The sequence below is a fragment of the Chroicocephalus ridibundus genome, chromosome 3, assembly GCF_963924245.1.
Source record: "Chroicocephalus ridibundus chromosome 3, bChrRid1.1, whole genome shotgun sequence".
Lineage (NCBI taxonomy): Eukaryota > Metazoa > Chordata > Aves > Charadriiformes > Laridae > Chroicocephalus > Chroicocephalus ridibundus.
In genome coordinates this window covers 42,278,146-42,300,840 of record NC_086286.1, presented here as the reverse complement: position 1 = coordinate 42,300,840, position 22,695 = coordinate 42,278,146, and the positions used below count along the sequence as shown (strand labels likewise).

At 42.5% G+C, this 22,695-nt stretch overlaps 1 protein-coding gene across 3 annotated transcripts in view; it reads left to right on the top strand.

Annotated features, from left to right (window-relative positions):
- Positions 1–21,624, top strand: part of KIF26B (kinesin family member 26B) — a 302,116-nt gene extending 280,492 nt beyond the window's left edge. For all 3 annotated transcript variants that reach the window (XM_063328903.1, XM_063328901.1, XM_063328902.1), the window contains 3 exons: positions 10,307–10,509; positions 11,904–12,054; positions 13,634–21,624. In XM_063328903.1, coding sequence (XP_063184973.1) covers positions 10,307–10,509; positions 11,904–12,054; positions 13,634–13,782 — 503 coding nt within the window. In that variant the 3' untranslated portion in view covers positions 13,783–21,624. The remainder of the gene's footprint in view (positions 1–10,306; positions 10,510–11,903; positions 12,055–13,633) is intronic.
- Positions 21,625–22,695: the final 1,071 nt, after the last annotated feature.

Below are 22,695 nucleotides of genomic sequence, written 5' to 3'. Positions count from 1 at the left end.
TCACAAATATATTTTTATTGCATAATAAACAAAAAAAATGCAAAGGTTTGCAGTCTTTCACACTCTGTAATATCTCCTTTCTATAGATCTGTTCTAGTGTTCTCTCCTAAGGAACACTTTTTAATGAAAAAGATGGCAGACAAAGGTTCTGAGCTCTTAAAAGACAGATATTATTTTAATACATAGTGTCAAGAGCATTGGACCTTCCCTGATTTGCGGTCACAGATCCACTGTGCTGTAATGGATATGGCACTATAGATACGCTCATTTCAGGTCAGGCAACCTTGTCCTCTTTATTTATGATTATTATTAACAGAAATGCTAGCTGTCAGACACGATCAACATGAATCAGCCCAAGGCCCCTGTAAGAGGAGCTATAAAGAGTCTTTAAGAGAATCACCAGCAGCCCTGTCAGATCTCACAATTACTTTTGAAGTTCTGACACATTGGAGAGACATAATTTTTTTTTTTCTGAGATTAAGATCTTGTCTTTCAATGCTTTTAAGTGCATTATTTGTATGTGTAGGTGCTTCTGCCCTGAATGTCATACATGAAGCCTCAGACCTACATTGACAGCTTTGAAAGATAAAGCTAGTTCATATTCTTCAGTCTTAGCCTTAGGTTAAATTTTGGGCTCTTCTTGGGTATCTGTACATTTCATAGACAGACCAGTATTGTGAGTACAAAATTAAAATAAAACAAAAAAAATATATATTTCCCTCCTGTATTCTGGTACCTACTGAAAAATCATGTGTTTACATTGTGAAGCACGTAAGCCTTTTCCCTGAAGCTAACCTATCCACTTAATAAACATTCCCATCTTTCTAGCATTTAACGTTGGTCCTATAACATCATGTCAGCATGTAGTGCCCCCAAAGTGACTGCTTATGGCAGAAACAGAGCTATTTAGCCCTGATCTATGGCTGTATGTTTCAAAGCTTTGTACAGCTGCTCTTTGATCCACCCTGTGGTGGAAGTATTATTCCAGACCCCATTTTACAGATGGAGAAATGAAGGCAGAGAACTTTACCGATATGCCCAATGCCTACAACTAAGGAGAGCCAGATCCAGGGTGAAATTATAGGCACCCTTGACTCCTAACCTCGACCTCAACTGACTTGGCTGCACATCCTCCCCTGCCCTTGCTTAGCAGTGGAGCAGAGTGTTTCATTTGTTATTTTCTTTTTGTGGTGGGCCCTTCCTCCTTCTCCACCCACAAGAATCTGTGCAGCTATGTTTTCTCTGGTTTCTTTGCTCGCTCCATTAGCCTTTCCCCTGTAAGAAACAATTGGCACCTCAGCCATATTTCAGGCTCTGACTCTACAGTCTCCCCTCTCTCAGGTAGGCAGTGCTGTCTTCAGCAGGGCACTGAAGTGTTAGGGCATAGTTTGTACAGTCATCACTAGCACCGATTATATATTATTTTTTAATTCCTTGGAAATTTCAAGTGCAAGGGTCCAGTGCTGCTTCATGGAAAGACAATGACAAGGGTGCTTTTATAACGTGTACTAATGTGTGTAGTCAGGAAATGCATTCTGGCTGACCTCCATTTTCGAAAGCTGTATTTGTTTTCTGGGAACATGACAGGTACGAGAGGGAGGCAGGCAGGGTGGCAGTTTTGGACTTGCAAGATCTATGTTGTATTCTCTGATGGTGCTGCTGGTTCGCTGTATCACCTTGGGCAACTCATGTAATTTCCGTGCTCCCTGGTTACCAGCTCATAAAACTAGATAATGGTGGTGTGAAAAAAGGAACACATCAGAAGTGTTACCTACCTGCTTTTTGCTCTTCTGCTTTGGTTTTTAGCATCTTTTCCCTGGTTTAGTTTGTATGTATGTGGGCATTACTTTAAAATAATTCTCAATTCAAAACATGACCGGATGATTCAGAGATGCAGCTTTGGTGCTAGCTCCAGGCAAGCAAGGAGCCCAGGCTCTATTGAGGTTTACCCACTAACACCCGGTCCTGTTTGCATTCCCGTGTAATGTGCACAAATGCCTTGTTTCTGCCTTCTAACCACTCCCCACCACCCTTCCCCCCCAAGATGTTATTTATCAGTTCCTGCCCCTTACAATGTTTCAGAGCTGCCTGTAAGGAGAACCGCAGAACGGGACTCTCTCTGAGATGATTCATCACAGACAAGGCTTTTCGTGGAGACCACAGAGATCTTCCTGAGGCTGTTTTCTTTCCTGTTCCCTTTTGGAGTAGAGTTGGGTGCCTAAAAGAGTCCCCATCCCACGTGACATCAACTTAAACCTAAGAGCTGCAGTGTATCACTGCTTGCAGTGCGCTGCCAAATTGGGCTGGACCACTGCGAAGGAGTGTGTCTCCTTTGATTTCTCTAGTTGCAGTTTTGTGGAGCTGAGTCTGAGCCTGCAGCTTTACTGGTGCTGGGGTCGGTGCTGGCAGGGTGAAGTGCTCGGGGTAGCACTCTGTGGCCCGAGCAGGCTTGGGGGAGCAGCAAGTGTGCAGCAGCCAGCGATGGGGACCGCTGCCTGTCTGTATGCACAGACCCACTGATGGGGGCAACGACCCAGGACTCAGGCATGAGAGGAAGATGTGACTCGTGTGAAGGGCGAAGGCAGTCAAAGAGGTGAGGGTTAGGGGAGAAAGTCCTTACCTGTAAAGTGCTTTCAAGTGGGGTCAGTCTGGGCCCCATGAATGTTGAGCATCCGTTAACATCAGAAAACAAAAACCTAAGGGATGCTGTAAGGCCAAGTAGAAACAAGACTGGGGGAAAATCAAGGTTTCCAAATGCTGACTTCTGGAAGTTTAGGCCTGTGCCCTGCGTTGGACTGTGTATCTCAGCATTTGCAGGACTCAGCTATTGCCAGTCCAGGACAGGATTGGCACGTGTGTATGGGAGTGTGTGTGTTTGTGCACATGCTTTAATCTTTGTACAGGGAACCTGTCTGCCTGTAGATAATTAAAGATTCCTGCTGCAGCATTTTACGGCTTTTGCAGTAAAGTTTCATGACTCCTTGCGGCTCTTTCTCAGTACTAAGTTTCACCACCAAAGCAGAGCAAATTGCTTCATGGTTTTAAACACTTCAATAAAAAGACAGACTGTTAAGACATGACAATAATTATCTACAATTAGAGTTCCTTTTTCTCTCTTACTTGAGTGCTCTGGGTTTCACTGGTGGAATGGTTTTAAAGATGGAGATTTAGAGGTTCCTGGAAAGCCCTGAAAATTCTATATTCGAACACATTCAATCTCTGGAAGCACTTAGCCCTGCCTACGAAGGAGCAGAAAAAGCCAGAGGCTGACTCCATGGGCTGTAAATTATGAAAGTCCGTCTCCAACCAATATTGCAAAGCATCACATTTTGAAACGTGGCCAAAATGATAATGATGAAACAAAACACCAACAAAAAAAGTCTGAGCCTTTCTTGTTGAATCCAAGTGAAAAGGAATTTGGTTCATGTTTAGATTGCCTAAGGCACAGTGTAGGAAGCTGAGAATTGCCCTTTGTATCACAAAGCCGTAGGGAACTTCCAGCGTTTCTACTTGAACTTGCTTACAAGTGATGCTAGCTAATTGATATCCTGCATTATACCTTTACTATGACAAAGGATGTTTAGAATTATACAGGAAAATGCCGTTTGCATGCAGGTGACCACTTTATGCATGTGACTGCTGGCTGGACAGCCCTGGGGGGAGCAGAGGGAGGGGAAGTGCTGGCTTCGGCTCCAGGTTTTTTTTTTGTTCATTAAAACAACAGCATTGATTTTCCCAGGTCAAAGCCAGGCCATTTCATGCAGCAAATCTGTGTTGAAAGGGATCAGAGTAATCATTTTTTACACGCTTGACTACTGCATGCCAGCACTGAGCTTTCAGCCACATGAACATAGGAATGATTTAATAGAGGAAATGGCAGCAGGCTATTGTGCACAGGGAAGGCTCCATGTAACATGCATGACTGAGTCGCACACCATTAGGCTGGGTGTAAATAAAACCTGCTCCTGACACTGCCACAGAATTAGCTCACTGGAATGCCTCCACCACTGTCCTGTCGGGAGCTAATGGGCTGGCTGCAGAGCCACTTCCCCCTCCAGCCTCCACCTTTCCTACCCCTGCGACTGGCACGGCTATTCAGTGCAATAACAATAACCAGCTCCTGAAATAATGCCACAATGCAGACAAATACCTGTTAAACCAAAATCCAGCCTGAAGTGAGACAAATATTTAGAAGAGACTCTGGTTGTTTTTTTGCTAGGGATCATGGGTGCTGAAAATTCATCCCCCCCGTGATGTGCATCTTCCCTGGAGCGTCTCCCAGATTACTTGTCAACCTGCCACGCTGCAGGAGGGCTGCTTCCTGATCTGGTTTCAGCAGTGCTCATTCACCAGCTCTAAACTGCCCTGAAAAGCTCCTTTTAAAATGAGACAGTAATTCAGGAAGCAAGGTTAAGGAATGAACTGGGTGGGCAGAAAAAAATTAGTAGTCCGTACCTCAGCACATTCCTTATACCAGTACAGAAGCAACATATCTAGTATAGGTGTGGATGGAAGGTTGAAAACAAGAGTTGTTTTATTCCTATGTACAGCAAGCAGTGATTTCTAGCCTCAAGTGTCCTTGTACTTCTTATTGATTCACAACAGGATTGAATTTAAGTCAACACAGAATACAACCTGAATTATTTTACAGTGAGGTGGACATAGAAGATTCTCTTCTGAATGATGGATCCTATCAGTGTTTACTATTCTAAGTGTTTAGCTGCAACTCAGTCCTTCCCAAGTAATCTGAGTTGTCAGGATGAGCGAATGCTGTTTAGATTTTCTGGCAATAAATGCCTGGATTATTTGGTGTTTGGACTACTGACCTCAAGATGGGCACCCTAAATACTTCTGATGAAGTCTTCACACCATCAGAGGGGTCTTCGACTTGAAATCATTGGCAATGTCTTCAATAATTGGGAGGGGAGCTGTGCAAACTGTATGAAAATCCGAAGAGTGAATAGCTATGTGCTCTGGACTAGGGAAAGTGCACTATAAAATAAGCTAGGGGAAAGGAGGTCAAAGGAACGGGGATGAGTTGATTCAGTCATGGACAATTGCCCACGAGGGCAGATCCCATTAGGAAGTGGGAATGAGAGGAGAGTCAGCACTGCATTTTTAAGTCAAACAAAGCAGGAGCCCCATTGTTGGACAGTGAGGAGCAGCAGGGGGAGCAGGACAGATAATCTTTGCTAGTAAGCAAGCAGTTTGAGGCTACATTTGAGGGTGATGCTATTGCTACTGAAAGCACAGTATTTCTTGGAAAGGAAGCCACAGAAGAAAGGGTGGGAGCTTAGGGCCACTGCTCTACTTAACCAGGGTTGGTTTTTGTAATCGCCTTGAGTTTGGATGGATTGTCTAATGAGAAAAAACAAAAAGATGGACAACAGGTTCTGTACAGAAAGGCAATTTTACCCCCCATAACATTAAATGCAGCGGGGAATAGCTTTGGCTCCACATCCTGCCTTTAAGCACACACTATAAACTTCTGAAATTATGATCTATCAAGTTACAGTTTCATTTTCTGTTTGGAATACCTTGAAATTTCTAGGACAGCAGTTGTTTTGCATCCCATTCAGATGTATCCTGCTTTGAAGAGATATGCATCAGGCTTTTTTTCATGAAGATTTTGCATTTATGGTTTTTGCCTTTACCTTTTTCACAGAAAAGATGCTCAGGCTGGAATGTGTGCTTGGAAAGCAATCTAAGGGGAACACTCCAAAATATACAGTACTTAAGCAAAACCAGACCTCTTAGAGTTTCTGCCCTGGTCAACACAAACTTTTATGACCACACATCTTTATGTAGTTGGGCAATTTTCCTGAGGTCAGTGAGTCTTCTTGTCCTTAAAGTTACCCTTACATACCTAGCTGGCTTGGTCTGTGTTTCTAATACCTTAAGACTTCTCTGGGCTTATCTTTGCTGAAGTATGTTGTAGGTTCAGTGCCACTCTTCAGTCAGATCTGCTTTCACGCTGCACACCTCCACTGCTGTGTTACCCCCTTTATCTTAATTTTAACCTGCCAAACCTTAGCCTAAGCTTTGCCGAAGCTTAACTAAGGCAGAGCAACAGACCCGTTGCGAAAGGAAATCTTGTATTCTGTGCATTTTCAGGGCTATGTTGCAGTCTGATTATTCATACCCAGGCTAGGCTCAAGAGGGGTTATTCTGAGTGTGGATAAATTCAGACTAAGTGAAAAACATATCCTCCAAGACATTTAGCAAACAACGTGTTACTTTACATGCTGTATGATCATCAATGAAAACGTCGTTATTCCATCCTACGTTCAGCTTACAGGATTTCATTCAATTTGATTTTTGGTATAAATTTCTTTTTTTAATGGAGGAATGAATCCCATTTACCTGATGGGAGGATAAGGTGGTTTGCCAAAGTGCTGGGCTGGGTGCATGCTCCCCCAGTCCCAGCCGGTGGGGCAGAGACAGGAGGGACCTGCCAAGAGCTGCTCTTGCTGAGCTTCCAGGCTCATAAGGAACCTTCACAAGATGTGTGCAGGGAAGTAGAGGAGGGATGTGCTGTAATTCCTACAAAGCATTTTATTTATTTTACAGTCAAAATTTATGACATCCTAACCCCATCTAGTGCTCCCAATAAATTTGTGACTTCAAATGGGTATTTTCTATGTAAATGGAAAACTGTATTCATTTTAACAATTTAATTGTTGTGTCTGCGTGTTGATACGGATGAGAAGCTGTCAGCTGAAGTTCTGCTTTGGCTATATCTCCTTACTGATCCCAATTAAGGTGAAATCAGAAAAAATAGAGGCTAAATGGAGAGGTCAGTGGCAGGAGTCTCCTGTCAAAAGATATTGTTATTTTCTGTACCTGGGCTAATAAGCAGCCTATTAATCAGTGCATGTTTAGAATAAACTAGATTCAGTTTTGCGTCACTGCAAAGATGCAGGAGATCTTTCATTTCATTTCTCCCCAAAGTGCTCTAAACCTCAGATAAATCATCCTGAGTCAGCGTTCAAGGCTCAGGTAAAAAGACATCCCTCTTCTCTTTCTTCTCTGCCTCCCACGTGGGCATACCGTCTGCGATGGGGCAGGGAGGCCAGTGCAGATGGCCCCTGCCTCCTGAAGGAGCCCCTGGGCGGATGGCAGCAAGTCTGCCCGCCTCAGGCAGCTCTGCCCTGCCGCATTGCCCCAGTGCACTGAGAGCTTTGTTGTGATAACCCATGGGCTATCCAGGCGTGAGCTCTGGCTAGAAAAACATAATAAGCTCATGTTAGCATGTCTCCTGCCGCTACTGTAGTCTCCGCTGCCTCTTATCCGAGGAGTAAGAACTATTAGGCAGAGCCTCAGGTCAGAGCCCTCCTTCTAGACCACAGGCTTCTGTTTCTCATTGAGCTAAATGAATATGAATGGGAACTAAATGCAAAAACATTTACCATCATTCCTGTAATTCATATGCTGGTGACGTCTGTTTTGCTTTGCTCCAAATAAAAGCCTGACACTGTTCTCATGGCAAGGTGAATCGGAGCCATCCACCATCACAGAGAGTCTCAGGCCTGGGCTTTGGCTCTGGTCGGAGACAGTTTTTCCAGTGCGGATGGTTTAGAAGTGCCCTATTACACAAGAAGATGGTGTTAACAGCCACAGTGGGGAAAAAAAGAAAGAGGGAAGGTCAAACGTCACAGAAGAAGGTACTACCTTAGTCATAGTTCAGCCATGCATGGGAGAGCTGGACAGAAGGAATTTTCAATCTGCTCAGCTTCTTCCTTGAAATGCTAGAGCTAGTCCATAGGCATGGCATGAAAGGAGAAGTGACTATCAATGCGGGACACAAAGTAAACAGAATTAGCAGCATTCAGCTGCATTACACAGGAGGTCAGATCTGATGCTTGTGAGTGTTGCTGGCTCTAAAAGTTGACGAGCAGCAAAGATAGGAAAGAGATTGCTTTTACATGCAGACAAAATTTGAAAGACTGATACTGTGAGACACCATGGCCAAAAGCCTAAAATGTATTTTTAAAAGTGTTTAATGCCTAAATCCTTTTGGTCTTGAGTGGCACTAGGGTTGTACTCAGTGCCCTTCACATCTAAGCAAGTGGAGGGCTCGTTTCCCAGGAAGGGCTGAGCCCATTGCAAGATCTCTCCTTGCATGTAACAAAATTTAGTAGTCCACCACGCTGTCTGTCTCACCTACCTTCTAGTACGCATCTGCTTTCACCATTTGGTTGCCTTTCTCAAGCATCACTGACAAGAGTCACCCTTAGCATTGCAGTTTGTTGGGGTCTTCCCAAACTGTGTCTCTCTCGTTGTTGTCCCTTTTTAGCTATGGTAATGAGTCAGGTCCTGCTTTCCCTTTTATCAAGATCTGATTCTTCTCTTGATCAGGCAGTTTAATCTAGAGATTAACTGAAATGCATTCAAGATAAGTGAATGCTGGCATCGACTTCTAGTGACTGGTACCACAGGTCTAAAATAACTCCTACTTGCTGGTATTTGTAAGGCTTCATTTGTTCTGGCATGGGCTTTTTTGCTGCCCTGCAGTTTGAGTAGTAAATACAACTACGTGATAGGTGTCACAGGATGGGCAGCCCAGATCTCAAGCCCTTAGGTATGAAGCGGCCCTCTAGAGCTCCCTGTCTGTCCTCCTTGGCTGTTCTCTCCTTTTCTTGCATAGAATTCTCTTAGATGCATTCAAATAAAAGCTCTGTAGTCTAGGCTTTGCAGACAGACAGCAAAATAGACCATTCTCGTCTGGTTTTGAGCTTTACAGGTTAATTACTGGTTACTAACTGCTGGTTTCTAGCACAGACTGCTGCACTCAGAAATCAATGAGATAAGATGTGATAGTTCATGAAGTCAGTAGAGAAACAGACTCCCATGAATGAAACTGTCTTTGTCACTTGCAAATGCAAAAACTAGACAATCAATAGATATTTTTGATTTGGGGTTGGTTTTTTTTTTTTGGCTTTCATTGAAGCACCAAGTTGGCAGACATGTTGAAGCTATTTACGTTCAAGTTTCAATAAATGTAGTGCTGGAGACTCCTCTAAATGATTTTATCTTGTTTTTAAAATAAAATCTGCATGATCATTCTGCATCCCTTCCCCGCTGGCATCAGTTTTGTTCTTGCAGCCAAGAGAGTCAGTTAATAGTTTCATTCAAACTTGCTGGCTCCAGCTTTTGTTTTTGGTTTCTCCCATCCCTTCTATTCCTGCTGTCTCCTAGAGGGGACCCTGCTGGAGTTGTCAGCTACAAAACCTTTTTGGTTTTTTTTTAAACGCAGCTATTGCTCTGATTGTACTAAACCAAGCAAGGAAATGTAACCAGTTGGGGTTTTTTTTGTGTCTGTTCTTTTTCCCAACAAGCCATATGCTCAACTTCCTTACTGCTGCCATCAGGCCAGTGACGTACTTTTTCTCCCTTGCTTTACCTTAGGCCCTGACTTGGCAACTCACATGGCAGATGCTTTCCATATGGCATAGGCTTTATCAACCATGGTACATTTTCAGCTATTGCAGCGCTCCCACCCACCGTGCTGGTATTGTAAAGCAGGGTGGGTGTGCATGGGCACTGGTATTGAAGCAGACACAGTGCCTAACCTTTCTATTAGCCCATCGTTCTTGCTGCTTTCTTGCCCATCACCAGTGCTGCATTAACTGCATAAGCAGGAAATGTTTTAGAAGAATATTCTACTGAACAGAGACAAGGCTAATGCAACTCTGGTGACAAGCTTGGTGATTGCAGGCATTTTGTCATCTCTAGTGTTTTTACTTCTAGCCAGGTGCTATGCAAAGGACTAGGTGGCAGTACGCTGGCACTCAACTCCAGCATAGTAAAAGAACTGGCATGTCAAAGTGCTTTTTGTGCTGTGATTAAAAAAAAAAAAAACACAAAACCACACCTCCCCTGGAGATGGCCTGTGCAGTGGCTGGCTAATCCTTGTCCCTAGGCTGCAAGAGCCAGTACCAGTAAAGAGATAGGAAAGCAAAGGTAGACCAGTTCCAACCTGCTGCTCTGGCCCTTCATTGTACACACTGATACCTGAGCAAAGGGAAGCAGGCACAAGCTCTGGAACCTTTAGGGTACATATGCCCTCTGAAGATCAAATCCTGAAATCAGGCACCAAAGTACACATGAGGATCTGACTCGTGAGTGGGTACAGCATATTGCAGATACAGCTCACCCCAGCTTCCATGGCCTTCCTGGGTTTTTGCTCCTTTTTCTTCTGAGCATAAGAGGGCTGAATATATAGTTTGTAGACATCTCTGCAGATGGAGCAGAAAGGAGAGGCAGCAACTGTGCTAACATGGAATGTCAACTTCTGCATTTGCAGGTTCACAGAGACGGAGGCTTATTCCAGCTTTATCACTTGATACCGCTTCTCCAGCAAGGAAGCCTGCCAACAGCCCCGGGGTCCGCTGGGTGGATGGACCCCTGCGAAGTGGGCAAAGGGGGCTGGGGGAGCCCTTTGAGATCAAAGTCTATGAGATAGATGATGTGGAGAGGCTCCAGCGGCGACGAGGTGGGGACAACAAGGTGAGTGCAATCCATGTAATCTGTCTCCCTCCTCCTATAAGGTGTAAGAGCAGGAATTCAGATTATGCAGTCAGAAACGCGTAGTATCGTATATGGTTAATTCAACAGTCAGCAAAACCTGTTATCTCATTTAAGAGCAGCTATGACTCAAGTTATGCCTTTTTCCATAGCAGCTAACAGACATTGGTACCTTGCATTTTTGACCCTTGCTTATAGTCTTGGTGGTTCCTGTGCTCCAGCATCTTGTCGCATCTGTCTTTGAAGGCAGCAATGGTGCTGAGGCACTTGAGCGTGCTTTGATGGTATTGTTTTCAGGATAGCTAATATCTTCTCTCTGACAAAATTGTTCCTGCAAACCTCAGGCTTCCAAATTTACAAAAAGATCAGGGAGTTGTAAAGGTCAGCTCTTGAGAGGTATGATTGGGAAGAGTGTCTGAAGTTGGTGAAATAACACCAATTTTAGAGTAACTGTGGATATAGGCTTTATTATTATTTTAAGGCACTTTTTCTTCCTAGCCCCTGTCACTTAGTTAGGCTGTTTGTGATGTTGTTCTCTGACATGACTTTTTATGGCAAAAAAAAATCTCTTTTTGGGGGTGGGGTTTCCATTGCACTTCACTCACACAGCAGATTTGTGTACAGAGCAGAAGGCAGAATAGTACTGAGACTTTCACACAGGCTTGGAGGAAGATAGTTCTGGTATTGGGAATGCTCCCATGCAGGCGAGGGTAGCACAGCCCTCACCATGCTCACTTACTGCACATCTTGATGGCTGCCATCCCTCAGAAGTCATGCGAGGCCAGGATGAGTGCCTCCAGACAGCAATGCACCCCGTGCTGTTGCTGTGCCCCATATCTTTACAGAAAATATATCTTCTTTATTAATGATTGTGAATTGCTAGAGCTTTTCATAACATATTCCCTTTGTTTAAGGATGTTTTAAATTTGATATTGCTACCAGTTCTCTTATTTTATAGTATGACTACTACAATTCTTATGCGCCAACCACAGAGAGGAATTTAGGATTTTAGTACAGCAAGCAATGGATTTCCTTCTCCGGAGAGCTTAGATTTTCTTAGCCAAACTTCTGGTGACAAACCAGAAATGTTTTGCTACAGTTAATCTGATTTCAAGATGCTGCCTGTTATTAATTATTATGGTTTATTATTAACTACAATTGCAAAGTCTCCAAAGCTCACTGATGAAAAACATCAAAACCAAACAAAAGCAATAAAAATAAAACAGATGATAGATTATTTCATGCAGTGATTCATATGCTTCCAGAGTAAATGGCTCGTTGCTAGTATTATTGATTGAAAGATCATTTGACTGAATGGATCTGGTTATTTCTTCTCTTCACCTATTCCTTCCCTACTTCTTTTTTCTGGTTGGCAGGAGGTGATATGTTTCAATGCCAAGCTGAAGATCCTGGAGCATCGCCAGCAGAGAATTGCTGAGGTCAAGGCCAAGTACGAGTGGTTAATGAGAGAACTGGAGGTGACCAAACAGTACCTGATGCTGGATCCTAATAAATGGCTCAGTGAATGTAAGGGCATCGTTTTATTGCCTGGACTCATAGGTGTCCTTTGGTTTATTTTGGGGGGGGGGGGGGGGGAGGGGGGGGGTGCAGGGGAGCAGAAATGTTTGCTAAGAATGAGATGTGAGCTACTGTGTTTGTAAACTAAAATGAACTGACATATGACCTAAGGGCAAGTTTTAGATTGACTGTATTTCTAGAACTAGTCCCTATAATTCTTATTAAATGTTGACAGTAGAACTGAACAATCCTTTTTGCCTGAGAGCTGAATTTTGAAATGGTACAGCATTGTAGTGGTGAATATTGCCATTGGTAGATTAACGTTCACGTGTTTCAGTCCACAGCTCCTGAAAATTAGATTTTTTTTTGGCCTCAGATCACTCACATATGAGCAATATTATAAATCTGCTCTTCTACCACAAAATAACACTGTGGAGGAAACTTGTCCCTTGGAACCAGTGGGCTTACATGAAAAATGAATTTGGTCCATTTTTTATAACTATAGATGTGTAAAGTTCAGAGAGCTTAAAGGTCATTTGCATTCAAATGAAGAAGGAACTCAACACCTCAAAGGAAAAAAGATAAAGAATACTGCAGTAATTGTACAACAATTTTTAGTATTAGCAAGCAGATGAGTTCATATCAAAGAGTTCTAGAAAAAAAACCCTAACTATTTTCAATTTATTTAGGATAATTGCAAGTGGCAAAAGGAGGTTGTCTGCTGTGTTCTCTTAAAGCATCCTAACTCTTCCTTTGACAGCTGCCATAAGTTAACACTAGATTGGTACATCCTGCAAAACAACCACAGTATATGTTTCAGGAACACTATTAAAGAAGAGAGGTAAAGAGGACAGATTCAAAGGGAGCAGAGAATTTGCCGTACATTGCCGTTCGCTTACTGTGTGATGCCTTTGCATCTGATTCCATTGTGATAAATGCCGAAAGCCTCAAGGACGGCACAGCCTCAGAGACCAGATAAGATGGGAAGTGCTGTCTCAGACTACGTATCTCGCACTTGGCTTCCATGGAAGCCACTGCCACCTGGTCTCTGGCAACATACGGGCCCCTGTGTTGGAGTGATTGATGTGTACGCCTTCCCTTGCCACTCTTGAGTGGTCTAGTGAGAATCACATGGAATAGGTAGAAGTGTGGGGATCAAGGAAGTTGGAGGTTGGTTTCTAACTCTGAGTTCTGTATTCAGCAAAGGACTTGGCCTCCCAGGCCAGAGCACCTATTTAAATCTCTTTCTGGTCAGCAGAACGTGTGAGAGAGTCAGTACATCTTAGCATTCAATGTTTGCTTAAGGGTGTTGGAGTGCAGCAAAAGGTATCTGCAATTCTGGAGAGGGTGGCAGAGCATATCGTTCAAGAAAGCATCCAGTGCAATCATAACAGCGTTTTCCAGCAAGCCAATGTGCCTTTTTAATAGCCATTAAACAGAAAAGGCAACTTTTAAGGACAGTGGCAAGCCAGAGAACATGTCGTATAGAGTACTGATGGGTTTGAAGACTTGAATTAACTCTCTCTCTCCCACCAACCAGCACTGGGTTTTGTCTGCTTTTCCTATCTTTGTATTTTCTTTCTCACAGTTGATCTGGAGCAGGTATTTGAGCTGGATTCTCTGGAATACCTGGAGGCCCTGGAATGTGTGACTGAGCGTTTGGAAAACCGTGTCAATTTCTGCAAGGCCCATCTCATGATGATCACCTGTTTTGACATCACCTCTAGACGCCGATAAAGTATGAACCTCAAGAGAATTTCAATGCGCATCTCTGCCATCCTCCTTTTCCCTTCTGAATAGCATCCCAAAGACAACAGAATGAGGATGAAGGTTGGAGTCAAGTCTCAACTGTGCGTATGAGAGATTTGCTATACTATACAGAAGAGTAGTATTAAAAAAACCCAGGACGAGCATGAAAAATGGAGATATAAGGCTGTTGATTCTCTTAGCCTAAGAGAGCACTTTGAGGAACCTTTAAGGACATGTCTGTAAATAAGAACTGCTGGCAGAAGACACTTCTTTCCCTGCATTAGCTGAGGGAGGAGGAAGGGTGGTTGTAGGACTTCCATTGAGAGGTTCATTAAAAGAAAACCTATCCAGAAAAACTGTTTAAGTGCCTTGCAAATCTTTATTATCCAAACATTTATGTTCATACTTTATTGTGTACAGACGGTGCTAGTCAAGAAAAGAAAAACGAAAAAAACAAACACACTTTTGAAATGTATTTACAGCTTGTTTTTCTCTTGGTGTTTTCTTCTATTTCAGACTTGCTGTTTCTAAGTAACTTGTGTTTGTAGAGATATTTCCTAATCAGTACAACATATGAATAAATGTTAACTGTCTTTTCTTGTTACCAGAGTAAGGGCACTCAAAGAGAAATTCAACTTTCCCAGATGACACAAAAAATCTTTCTAGCAGTGAGTGAGATTTGCTTATATGTTCTTCTGTACTATCTTGTATTCTGGAGGACACAGTAATTTTCCCAGCCTGTTCTGCAGTGTATGAGAGAGGAGAGGTGACATTACCATGACGTAAATATGTTTTCCATTTGATCCAACCGCCGTAACTTTTTTTTTTCATGTATTTTTAGCTTCGTACTGGCTAGAGTTATGGATGAGGAGGCACTTTTATCCTGACCCCTTTTTCTGATGCTAATAACTTTTTGCAAAATTGCTCTTTAGGCTGAGAGCTCCCATGCTTATCAGTCCGAAAATGAGTGATTTATTCTGTCATTTTTTCTTGAGACTACGATTGATAAAATTTAGCTTCACCTCTTTTTGACATATACCACTGCAAAACAAGTTTTGGCAGCTTTTGGTCCCTGGCCCAGTCTGTCCATAGTCACAGACATACCTGAGAAGTGCAGGCTCTGCTCAGCTCAGCACGTCTGGAAATAAACGGGAGTGGTGAGTGAGCGGATATAGCACTTCAGGCATGTTGCCTATGGCATTTTCCTTATCAACCCTCCAGTATTGAAGCCATGGCAAAATTCACATTGACATCAAAAGGACAAGGGTCTGCACCTCAGTGCACATCCAAACGTACTTGCTTGCCTCTGTCTACAAAGCAGTATGTGGGAAGGAACGTCCATTGTGTTTCTTAAAGAAATGTGTGAAATCTGCATTTTAATTATGTATGAGCACGAAGAATTATTTTGCTGAATTAGGTTTCTTCTCCTTCTATATTGAAGTAAGCCCATTCACAAAAATTCCTCTCTCACAGACACTTGTGCTACCCTCCTGTTCGTTATGAGAAAATAAGAGCATCATTTAACATATACTCAATATGCATCAATTTACTGCTGTACTTAAGTGCAACTCTTCTTTTACCTCTACCATCATATTAATGCCATCTTACAACATCCCAAGCAGCAAGTCTCAATGGAAAAATATCCCTACATTAATGCTGATAGATTTTCTAGTGGTTAGCTGAAACAAATGGTTTTTTTAATAGAAATAACATTTATATCGTTTTATTTTCTTTTAATACTCTACAACTTGTAATAACAAATCTTATTCATTTTATTAGCCTTGTCACTGGATTTTGTAGAAGATTCTTCTTACATTCTATAGGGTTATTTGGAGGGAAAAAGTCCTATATGAAAGTTGCTTTCTAGTCTGTTCCACAGCAGTTTCCTATCATGAAACTCATATTCCAAGTAAGTATTAAAGGCACAGGTCTGATATCTCTCTCCCCTTCTCTCTCAAGGCAAAAAAAGCTCTGTCAAAAAATCCCAAACAATGCGATTTCTGTAGCTTTGTTTCTCTTTGTAATGATTTCAGTAGCGCTTGTTACGTATTGGTTCTTTTGAAGCCATCTCTTCTCCACAAAGCCCCATGAACTCAGTACACTCCACAGATCCATGGGAATCGCCCCTGCAGTTTTGTGCTGGATGAAGACCTAGTGCCTTTGGGATATGGAATGCTTCTCTCTTTATGGGCTTAGTCCTGTGGAGCCCCAGATACACGCTGCCACGTCACATACACACAGGAGAGAGACTTTCACAGCCAGCTCCCATCTCTCTTGCCTGCATCCCCAGGTAGGCCTGTACCCCTCTCACCCGTGAGACTGCACTAAGCCTGTTTCCCAGGTCATGCCCCCACATTTAAGAAAGAACCACCCGCAACCCAAGTTGTGCACATGGAATTAAATGTTGCCTTCTTTAAGCTTAAGCATTTCTGAAAATGTGTTTGCTGGAAGGTGGTCATTGGGTAATTGGGATGCGTTGTCCTTCCTCCGCTGAAAACAAGCAGCCCAAAATGGGTGTGCTGGGCTCCCTAGGAGCTTGCAGTGAGATGATAAGTGAAATCCTAGCAAATGGTTCACGCACAGAATGCATTATTATCAAGAAATGCCCTCACACATAGTCTGGGACTTACACAGAAGTGCTGATGTTTCTATAAATCAAGTGGACACATTTCAGAGCTATTATAAAATATCTATTACGTGTAATATTCCTCAGCATCATTAACTCAATTAGTCATTGTCTCTAGATTTGGTACTTCTGTAGATTAGGAAGCATAGCAAAAAGTGCATTTATCTAGGCACTGTTTTAAAAAAGTGAGAGCGTACGTTTGCCCTCTTTATCACGATGGACCAAAATTGTTCCTGAGGCCAAATGGATTATGCCAAGGATGAATTTGGCACACTGAAAATACTAACTGAGAAGAATCACAGTCCTTACAAATATTTTGTTTCTGAGGACTTAATTAGCCTGGCCGTTAACACTCCCATCATATGCTCGTATTCATATCCTAAAATCCATACTCGTCTTCTCTTTTTTCACTTTCTGTCAGTGCATTTCAGAATTTGCAACTATTTTGGGGAATTGTGGTGGCTTAATGCATAAAAGGGAATGAAAATTCATGGAGATTTCACACCTGCAAAATGTTTTCTCATTGAAAATAGCTTTTTACTTCAGAATTTATATTTTTATACTTCAAATATCTGCAAAACAGATAATTAAAAGCATCAGGACCTTATTATGAAATTGATCACAGATCAATTGATCTTAGTTTAAGATAGCCAGCACTATAGACAAGATAGCCAGCACTTTAGAGAAGACCCATACACTTCTGCAAGTCATCCAGGAAGTCCCATTCTTTAAGCAATTGCAGGGTAATGCTGTTTTTATCCTGATATTTTAAAAGGCATCAAGTTGCCTAAAAGACTCATAAGCAACATGAATAGACTGCTTAATTGTTTCCACATTCAGAAATCAATCTTACTTCCCTGGGACAGCTTTAGTAGGAAACAGCAATGTTAATGTAATTAGGTTTGAAGGTTAATTCTTTGTTCGCGTGTGTGTAACAGGAGATCCCAGTTCTTCATTGTCAGGTTGTGTCACGGCTGCAGAATGCCACCACTGCTCCGCATCCCCACCGCTGTGCTCAGGCATGGGCAGTTCGGGCCTCATTGTGAAAACTGCTCGTCTTGGCATACATGAACTTGCTTTATAGCCACAAATTCAAGTCAAACCTTAGACTGGAGAGTTTGGCTGCGATCTGGATTCAGACATCCCACTGGTCTGCGTGAGCTCTTGGAGCGGGCAGAAAGCCACGGGTCACACACCCATTGACTCCGGATGCCGGGTCACTTCGTATTCTAGAGGGTATGGGAGAGCCCTAATTTCCGGTGTGTTTGTCATAATGACACGTGTCTTTTCTCTTGCCATGGATGCCTTGTATTTGCCTCAAAACAATTTCTCGTCAACTCATTCAGAACTAAGCAATCAGAAGTAGTATTTCACAGAACGTCAAGGAAGCAAACCGATATCCAGGCCCTCCTTTCTTAGCTCTTTACTGGGCATGTTCTCATCTCGCCTGTGCTGGTATAAACGAGGCACAATTGCATTAAGAGTCAGGAGAATTATAGCAGAGTAAACCCAGTTGCATGGAAAAGGAAAATTCATCCAACTGCCATTTCTGGGTATTTAGTGCACTGCTAGTTATATAGCCAAAGAATGTGTTCCTCTTACCTGTTTGATACCCCCTCATTTTGCCCAAGGGCCGTGCACAGGGCTGTCACTGAACATCTGCTGGCTTCGATCCAGCCTTGGAAGACTCCCACGGCCATACAACGTAACTTCTGAAACTTGCAGCTACAGAAAATAGTAACCGTTAAAGAGCGATGTCATGATCCTCTGACACAAAGCAAGCTCAGTGAGAGCTGCAGATAATGCACAGAAAAGGATGAAAGGTACACACTGATATTTTTTTCTTTCATCTCTGAACATGGCAATTACAGAGGCAGAAAGCTGGGAGTGATGCTGGGAGTAATGCACATCAAGTCCAAGCTTGCTCACAGGATAGACTCAGTACCTCTTAAAGTGTTTCGGTCTTTTTCATTTATCTCGATAATACAGTTTGTCTTAAAATAGTGACTATTACCTGTGCAATGGAATTCAAATTTGATGACAGATGAAGTATCTGGACTCTTTCACAAACATTGCTGTTTACAAATGTATATACATACAGAAAAAAGTATACATACACAGCCAGAGACACTCCCCCCACCCCACCCTCATTACTGTGGGGAGGTAGAGTTCACAAATGGAAGCAATATAGAATTATGGAATCGTAGAATAGTTTGGGTTGGAAGGGACCTTTCTTCAACTAGATCAGGTTGCTCAGTGCCCCATCCAACCTGATCTTGAATGTTTCCAGGGATGGCGCATCTACCACTTCTCTGGACAACCTGTTCCAACGTTTCATCACCCTCATTGTAAAAAATTTCTTCCTTATATCTAGTCTGAATCTACCCTCTTTTAGTTTAAAACCATTACCCCTTGTCCTACCGCAACAGGCCCTGCTAAAAAGTTTGTCCCCATCTTTCTTATAAGCCCCCTTTAGGTACTGGAAGGCTGCTATAAGGTTTCCCCGGAGCCTTCTCGTCTCCAGGCTGAACAACCCCAACTCACTCAGCCTGTCCTCATAGCGTAGGTGCTCCAGCCCTCTGATCCTCTTTGTAGCCTTTCTCTGGACTCCAACAGGTCCATGTCTTTCCTATGCTGAGGGCTCCAGAGCTGGATGCAGCACTCCAGGTGGGGTCTCACCAAAGCAGAGTAGAGGGGCAGCATCACCTCCCTCGACCTGCTGGCCACGCTTCTTTTACTGCAGCCCAGGATGCGGTTGGCTTTCTGGGCTGCAGGTGCGCATTGCTGGCTCATTTCCAGCTTTTCATCCACCCGTACTTCTCCTCAGGGCTGCTCTCAATCCATTCATCCCCCAGCCTGTACTGATACTGGGGTTTGCTCTGACCCAGGTCCCTCTGGATGGCATCCCTACCCTCAGACGTGTCAACTGCACCACTCAGCTTTGTGTCATCTGCAAACTTGCTGAGGGTGCACTCGATCCCACTGTGTTTGTCATTGATGAAGATATTAAACAATGCTGGTCCCAATATGGACTCCTGAGGGACACCACTTGTCATCGATCTCCATCTGGACATTGAGCCGTTGACCGCTACTCTCTGCATGTGACCATCCGACCAATTCCTCATCCACCAAACAGTCTACCCATCAAATCTGTATCTGTCCAATTTAGAGAGAAGGATGTTGTGGGGGACATCACTCCCCTTCCTCCTCCAAGGAGTACCTATAAAACCTTCCTCCTTGCATTCACCAAGATGAAGCTGACTTATGCCACACTATAGGGAAAACTTATGCTTGAAACACTTTTGAATGCTTCTTTTAAAGGACTTTTCTTCCCCATGTTCTTCAGCTTACAAAGCCAAGTTGCTGCAGTTCCTATGTAGAGGCTGTCATTGAAACATTAAAGCCTGTAAAAGTAATCCAAATGAACTACTCTGTATTTCAGGGTGTCATGAATTTAAGGCAAGATGTCTTACAATCATGGCTGTTAAATACAACAATTTCCGCATATGCATGAGGCATACAGCATAGTTACATCAACTGAAAGCCTGGACTCTTAGCTCCCCATGAGATAAAGCTTTCTGTCTTGTCCTAATCGTTTTAAAATTGTAACTTTAAGCTTCTCCAATTCAAAGCACTGCCTGAAGTAAATATGATTCTCATAAACCAGCGTTTGAGTGACCCTCGTCTGCCAGTCCGTGTGGGAGGGATGGTTGCACAGCATCAGGGATGCACCAGCTCACTGCAGAGATCAAAGCATTTGTATCACTAAATACTGATAGGAGGAGATGATGACCATACAGACAGGTGCTGTTTCTCAGATCCACTGATGAGTGACATACCTTGCTTAATCCTGATGTCCTCACAGTCTTTGTTTTGTAACTCCATAGGCTTTTGCATTGGTGACACCCAGCAGTTTTTGGAGCCACAAGGCTGGCCGGTGCTAGCTATTGCAAGATCTGAAACAGGTTTCCAAATAACTATGGCAAACAAAACTGTGAATGATTTGTCACTGCAAAGTTAATAATCTCTATCTCTTGCATTTATTGTGCGCTCATCCCAGGGTTATCTGAGCTTCCATACCTGCTCTTGGAAATAATAAACCATTTTATTATTGTCTTTATCTTTTCTTCTTTCTCGTTCTCAAGCAAGCTTTCGAAAAAAAAAAAGAGAAGAAAAATCAGTTTCCCTTGAAAATGTAGCACCCTTTTCCTAATCCCATTGAAGTCAATATGGATTTTGCCACCAGCTTCACTGACAAGGGACTTGTGCTCACTTGTGCAACATTTTGAAGCTCAGAAAGGGCGTGATGATTCTGCAAAGAATGGAGGGGCTGAAAATGAAACAGTAACATTCGTCTATAATGTTTCAAACCACCTTCAAAACCCTCCTGGACAGGAAATAAAACACAACCCAAACCATCTTACTTTGAGTGGTCCTACTTAAATATTGAGCAAACTTTATAATAATGGTAATAAAATGGTGCTTGAGGCAGTTTCAGCTATATTACATATTCTCTGTATGCTATAGATATGGATGTATTCACCCTCTATATTGTATATGTATGTGTGTATTTACATAAAGCACACATACATATATGTTTTATGTATGCATAGATACTAACTTTTCTAAGTTTAACTTCTTTCCCTCTCATAGCTGAAACTGCTCGTTACTAACATCCACATCATATTCTATGTATGAAGGATATAATTTATTTGTAAACTCAGGATGTTCTTGTTTTATAGAGTTGCTTGTATTTTATAATTTATTTACACATCATGGTTGGAAATGCTTATCTAAGTGCTATGCATTGAAGTGTATGTTTGCTAAATCCATTTCACTCTGTCCGTGGCTATGTTCTTTCTCATTAGAACAGTGGTATAAAATAGGGCTAAGGAGGAGACAAACTGATGGATACAGAACTTATGCTGGTCCCAGCAGTGGGTAATTCCAGAAGTAGTGGATATATATATATATTTTATCAACTAAATTTTACGGAAAAAAAAAAAAAAGGAAAAAAGAAAGAACAACATGAGGACCAGTTCAAAATGTGGAAAGTCACAGCCATTTCCAAGTTGGTCAACAAATGCATTGAGCCTTTTGCCATTAAAATTGTACAGTTTATTGTTTGCTGGCTAAAAAATATTCCTTTTGTGGTATCTGAGGTGTGAAACATTGTCCAAAATATGATGTCTGGAAAAAAAAAATCAAACTATAGTGGCATTAAATGTTTACTTTTATCTTACCAATATATTTGCCTCCCCCTCCTGACTGTTTCACTTTGGATGAGGGTATTTATGAAAGGGCAGAGAAGAAGGTGCTTTTGACCCACAAGAGGATGTACTATTATAATAATGGGAGTGAGCAAGATCAAACCTGAAAATAAAACAACTGAAGGGGTTCTACCAAGCAAGTATTGCTGAGAGGCAAATTCACAAGAAAACAACAATAAGGAATTGCAGGGTTTGATAGTAATGACAGAAACATTGCAACCAAGCATAGCACCGTTAACTGCTCCACTGCTGCTGTCCAGAAACGGAAAGAGCCACAGTCAGAGGCCTGAACTGGTCAGGCTTTTACAGACGCTGGTTATGCATCTGTGCCTCCCCGTATTAGCAGGGATTGCTCCGCCTGCATCTGTGAGCAAGGGAAAAATCTGAGACCAAACAAATGATAAAAATGTATTTATAAGTGTAATTTTTTATCACGTCCAGCTACTGTGTCAGATTTCCCTTGGTCCCCATGCAGGTATATAACACAATGTAAGAGTAATAAAAAGTGTTTGCGCCCATTACTCAAGACATGCTTCTCCCTCAGAGAACCTGGTGGCAGGTTCAGCTGACCCCTGAACTTCTGCAAAGGTGTGCGCAGTATCTGCTTGCCTTTTGCTCACATTTGCGGTGTTCCCTGGTGATAAGCAAGTGCCTTGGCTGAAGGGCAAGATGTGAATTAGCTCTGGGCAAATCTCAAATGCCCCTTAACACTTGGGTAAGCCCCAATAAGGATACTATGCTCTTCCCATTGGAAGAAAACAACAACTCTTATTTCTTGTGGGGAAGAGAAAAAAAGAAACGATTTAAAAAAAAAAAAAAATCTCCATAAAGACATGTCCTATGCTGGCAGATGAGTCCCTCATATGCCCTACTTTAGGAGGGACTTGTTAGTGTGCTAGGCATCTAAATATTTGGTTAACAGTTTGGTGAGCATTTAAAATAGTCCTTTCTTCTATCTTGCTATTATACCAGCTCAGTGGCAGAGCTAGCAGTCGCAGTGGCAGG